This window comes from Lynx canadensis, chromosome X, assembly GCF_007474595.2.
Source record: "Lynx canadensis isolate LIC74 chromosome X, mLynCan4.pri.v2, whole genome shotgun sequence".
Lineage (NCBI taxonomy): Eukaryota > Metazoa > Chordata > Mammalia > Carnivora > Felidae > Lynx > Lynx canadensis.
Window position 1 is genome coordinate 579081 of NC_044321.2, and position 5041 is coordinate 584121.

The window sequence follows — 5041 nt, forward strand, 5'->3', positions numbered from 1 at the left end:
GGCTCACCCTGTCCCGCGTCCCCCGAAGCTGTCGCACGTCCCAGCAGAAACAGGGCGGCCGCTGCACAGGGCAGGAAGACTGTCCTCATGCTGGGACAGAGAGGAGGCAGTGAGCAGGGTCTGTGCCCTGACGCCTAAGGCACAGAGGTCACCCTGTTTTTAAAGAGTGGAACAGAAACAAGGAAATGACAACGGGAAGCAGGGTGGATCTTAAAAAGACGACTCTTGAGAGAAAAAAAAAAAAACCAACATCACGACCAAAAAGCGACATCAGTCTTGCACCCACGCTCACGAGCTGGGCTCCAAGCCTTCCCGGCTGGTCAGGACCATCCTGAGTGGATTGGGCTCCTGCAGCCACTTTGTGCTCAGGGGTGCTGGACAGCAGGCTTCAAGGTCACCCAGAGGCACAGACATTTGGTGCCCCCTCCCCATCTGTCTCCAGCTGTGTGGGCGAGAGCCTGGCATCCCTACGGTCACACTCTGGGGACTTTCAGAATTCGAATGACGGATCTTTTTTTTTTTTTTTTTTTTTTTTTTTTTTGGTCTCAGGGTTATGAGTTCAAGCCCCCCACTGGGGATCGAGATGACCTTCAAAAATGTTTTTCTTCAATTCTACTACTAATAACAGTGATTTCTGTATTTGCAAAAACAGCCCCAGTTACCAAGCATTTTCACAGACACTCACAGAATTCGTGACCAGAACAACATAGGCAAAAACAAAACTAAACAAAATAAAGCAGGAATAAGTTTATTCTAGAGTTAAAAACTGTGTGTTTAGAGGCCCCCGGGTGGCTCAGTCGGTTGAGCATCTGACTCTCGGTTTCAGCTCAGGTCACAATTTCACAGTTTGTGGGTTCGAGCCTTGCATCAGGCTCTGTACTGATAGCCTGGAACCTGCTTGGGATTCTTTCTCTCTCTGTCTCTCTGCCCCTCCCCTGCTCTCTCTCTCTCTCTCTCAAAAATAAATAAACTTTTGAAAAAACCTGTGTTTCTGAGAAGCTAACAGTGAGCTGTCTTCCAATCACGTGTTAAGTGCAGGGTGACTCAAGTCCTCCTGGCCCGAGATAGATAGATATGATGTATGGGCAGGTGGATGGATGGATGGATGGATGGATGGAAAGATGGATGGATGGATGATAGATAGATAGATAGATAGATAGATAGATAGATAGATATGATGTATGGGTGGGTGGATGAATGGATGGATGGATCGATGGATGGATGGATGGATGGATGGATAGATAGATGATAGATAGATAGATAGATAGATAGAATGGATGGATTGGATGGATGCATGGATGGGTGGATGGATAGACATAAATAGATGGACAATCTCATGCTAAGGACAGGCTTCTCCACCTTGTCACTGAGGACATGTGGGGCTGGACCACTCTATGTTGTGGGGCGTCCTTTGTACTGTAGGGTGTTGAGTAGTGCCCCTGATCTCTACCCACCAGGTGCTAACAGCAGCCTCACCAAGTCATGACACCCAAACGTCTCCAGACATCACCAAATGTCCCCATGGGGGGGTGTCATCCCCTTAACTCTCCTCCACCCCACCATCCTCCCTGCTGTCCTAGAGAACCTGGAGTTTCTAGCTCTTTTCCGGGGGGGTGGGGGGCTTGTCCTGCGGAAACTTCACCTCAGGATGTTTACACACAAAAGGGAGAAATGCCGGTGGACAACCCAGAAAGAAATGGCAGGAGAGGCCAACGTGAGAAGATGGCCAAGTGTTGCTCTGGCTCTCCTGTGACTTAGGAATGGTGATTTGGTGAGATTCGAATTTTATGGAAAGAGACACATGTGTAGTTTCCCCCCAAAATGGACTATCACAGCTAATCAGGTCAACCACATGAAAAAGAGTGTTTGTCCCTTGGGAGGGCCGAAGAAGCCCGAGGAGAAATTTGGAATACACGATGTTCTCCAGCACCTCCTTGTAAGCCAGTAGGGAGGGTCCCACATGTTTTACTGCTGGACACACTGAAACTCATGGCCCCAAGAAGGCTGACGGGTGGGAAAAGCATTTCAGTAGACCCAGGCCATCTTTCTGATATTCTCTGGCCCTCGCCCCTTTCACGGGGGAAGAAAATAATTGGGGGAAATCAGGAGAAAATGAGCAGCCAACGCTCCCGTCCCTTTTGGAAGTAGCTCTGAAGGCTATCATCATCTCTCATGGAGATGAGACATAAGCACGCCTCCTACCTCCTTTCTTCATCATCTCCACTCAAAACCACAAACCGATATTGTGTTGTTCGTATTTCACAATGCCAGACATGTGCGATGAATCACCAACCAAGAAAAAAAAAGGACGGGGTTGTAGAACATGAGTTCGAATGTCACTAAAAATGTCAGCGCTTCTCTAGGAAGAATGCTTTCCTTGTGTCTTTCATACGTTAGTTTCTACACGTCTGGCATGTAGGGGTTACTTGGTTATCTATTTTGGTGACCTGTATGGAACAAACCACCCCAAAACGTTGTCGCACAAAGGAATCCCAAGCTGCTGTTACGTCTCCTGATTCTGCGAGTGGACAGGACTCAGCGGCTCTACGTGGCCTTGGCTTGTGCCGTAGGCAATTGCAAGACTTCAAAGGATAGAATGTTCTAGATGGCCCCTTCATACTCCTGGCAGCTGAGCTGACTATCATCCAAGAGTTTTGGTAGGACCTTCGCCAACTGGAAGACTCGACAGGATAGAATGCTCCAGTTGGCACACCCTCATTTCCCCCACCTTCAATTGCCCAAAGCCAAGTGAGGGGCCACCCCAGACTCAAGAGGACAGAAACAGGGGTCCGCCTCTCCTCGGGGGTTGCTGTAAAGAATTCACACTCATTTTGATGGCTCTCTAGTAGCGATCTCTTTTGAGTGAGATTTGTGTTATTTCCAGAAGAGACACTTAATTCTTACATCGACTCAAGGTAAGATGTGTTCATCCCAATGACAGTTGCCTGTAGAAATGGCTAAGCCTCCACCAGGCTTTCATGTCAAGCTCCTTCTGTAATTAATTGTGTCAGAATGTGCATGGAGAGATGATCTCTTATCTTGAGTCTCGCCGGCTTTATTTCTGAATCTGCCCAACACGCTAGATGTAATCGTGAAAAAAGGCGTCGGTGCAGCTGAAAGTCGTGAGCGACGCGGTTTGCTATCAGATTCATCTCTGAGCGAAAATGGGTCCCAGTTTACTCTGCTGTAGGGACCATTATATAACAGAAGCATTTCCCCACCCCAGCGGAGAAGACTGCACTAGAAGGGAGGGATACAGGACAGTGGGGCTTGTATGCTACAGGACCACGTGAAAAGATGTTATTTCATTTGTTTCGGTAGAGATGGGAAGATGGGAAGATACACGGGGTCCGATCCAGAACCTTCTAGAGTGGAGGGGGGGTTGGCTTCAGAGGGTGCACGAATGGACACAGGGCTGCACATGTCCGGACCGGAGAGAAGAGAGCCTGGTCTGCGTGCACTTATGTTACGTTTGTGTCTGTTCCCGTCACTTCTCTGAGCCGACAGAGACAAGCAGCATGGAGGACAGATCCGTGGACATCACAGGCCAAAGAAAACCAGACTCCTCAAGTGCATGGTTTTTTTTTCTGGGCCACATAATTACAACGTCTAGCACGCAGGGCTGAGTCAGCTGAGTAACAGTCCCTAAGGAAACAACTGAGTCCTAGCAGCAACACATGAACAGGAGTCCCTGTTCATCGCTATCCCAGTAGCCTGCCTTCCCTTGCTCTGCCTCCCCCTCCCCCAACCCGGCCTTGCTTCTCACAGAAGAAACCAGGAAGCAGTCACTGCTGACCAACGTCCTGGACAAATGCGGGAGAAGTAAACCAGTTCTCCAGACTTTTCCTCAACAAAGGAAGTGCGACTGGAATAAGCAAAACTTTTTCATTCGTGATGTGATAAAGTCTCATAAACAAAATTACGTGAAACACTAGCTAAGTGGAGGCCTAAATAAATACATACATAAACAATGGGTGTCGATTGTTGATATGATAGGGCTCTGTCAGTCTGGGTATACAGCTCCCCGGGAGCGTGGGGTCCACCCTGTGTCCAACACACAGAAAGAGTATAATTCCGGGGCGCCTGGGTGGCGCAGTTGGTTAAGCGTCCGACTTCAGCCAGGTCACGATCTCGCGGTCCGTGAGTTCGAGCCCCGCGTCAGGCTCTGGGCTGATGGCTCGGAGCCTGGAGCCTGTTTCCGATTCTGTGTCTCCCTCTCTCTCTGCCCCTCCCCCGTTCATGCTCTGTCTCTCTCTGTCCCAAAAATAAATAAACGTTGAAAAAAAAATTTTTTTAAAAAAAAGAAAGAGTATAATTCTGAAAGCTGATGGAGTGAATAAATGCATGCATGAATGAATATATAGATGGATGGATGGATGTGTGCATAATGCATTGATGGAAGGATTAATGGATGCATGGATGGATGGATAGATGGATGGATGGACGGATGGATGGACAGACACAAGGACAGATAGATGGATGGATGGATAGATGCATGGGTGGATGGATGGATGGCTGGCTGGCTGGCTGGCTGGATGGATGGAAGGAAGGACGGATAGATAGATAGATAGATAGATAGATAGATGATAGATAGGTGAATGAATGAATGAATGAATGAATGAATTGATGGGTGCATGGTTGGGTGGGTGGGTGAAAACATGAAAGAATCATCCACTCTTGGTTTGAAAGGTCCGTTATAGATGTTAAAATGGGTTGACTTTGTCCCTCAAAAAAGATGTTGAAGTTCTACCTACAAGAACTTATGACTATCCCTTAATTGGAAATAAGGTCTTTTCAGATGATTGCATTAGGTGAGAGACTTTGAGTGGGCTCTAATCCAATATGACTTGTGTCCTCATAAAAAGGAGAACTTGGATATGCAGACAGACATGTACAGAGGGAAGGCCACATGAAGACAGAGGGAGAAGACGGTCGTCTGCAAGCTGAGGAACACCTGGGGGTCCCAGAACTAAGAGGGAAAGGGATTTGTCCTCACAACCCTCAGAAAGTACCCACACTGCCAACACTTTGACGTCGGACT

At 48.0% G+C, this 5041-nt stretch overlaps 2 protein-coding genes across 2 annotated transcripts in view; one reads left to right on the forward strand and one right to left on the reverse strand.

Moving 5' to 3' along the window:
- The window catches only part of CRLF2 (cytokine receptor like factor 2), a 19794-nt gene extending 19673 nt beyond the window's left edge, over nucleotides 1-121 (reverse strand). The window contains 1 exon segment of the mRNA XM_030306400.1: nucleotides 8-121. Within this exon segment, the coding sequence (XP_030162260.1) occupies nucleotides 8-89 (82 nt within the window). The 5' untranslated portion in view covers nucleotides 90-121.
- Nucleotides 1-5041, forward strand: part of LOC115507872 (granulocyte-macrophage colony-stimulating factor receptor subunit alpha-like) — a 29160-nt gene that overhangs the window by 7593 nt on the left and 16526 nt on the right. The gene's annotated exons all lie outside the window — the stretch shown is intronic.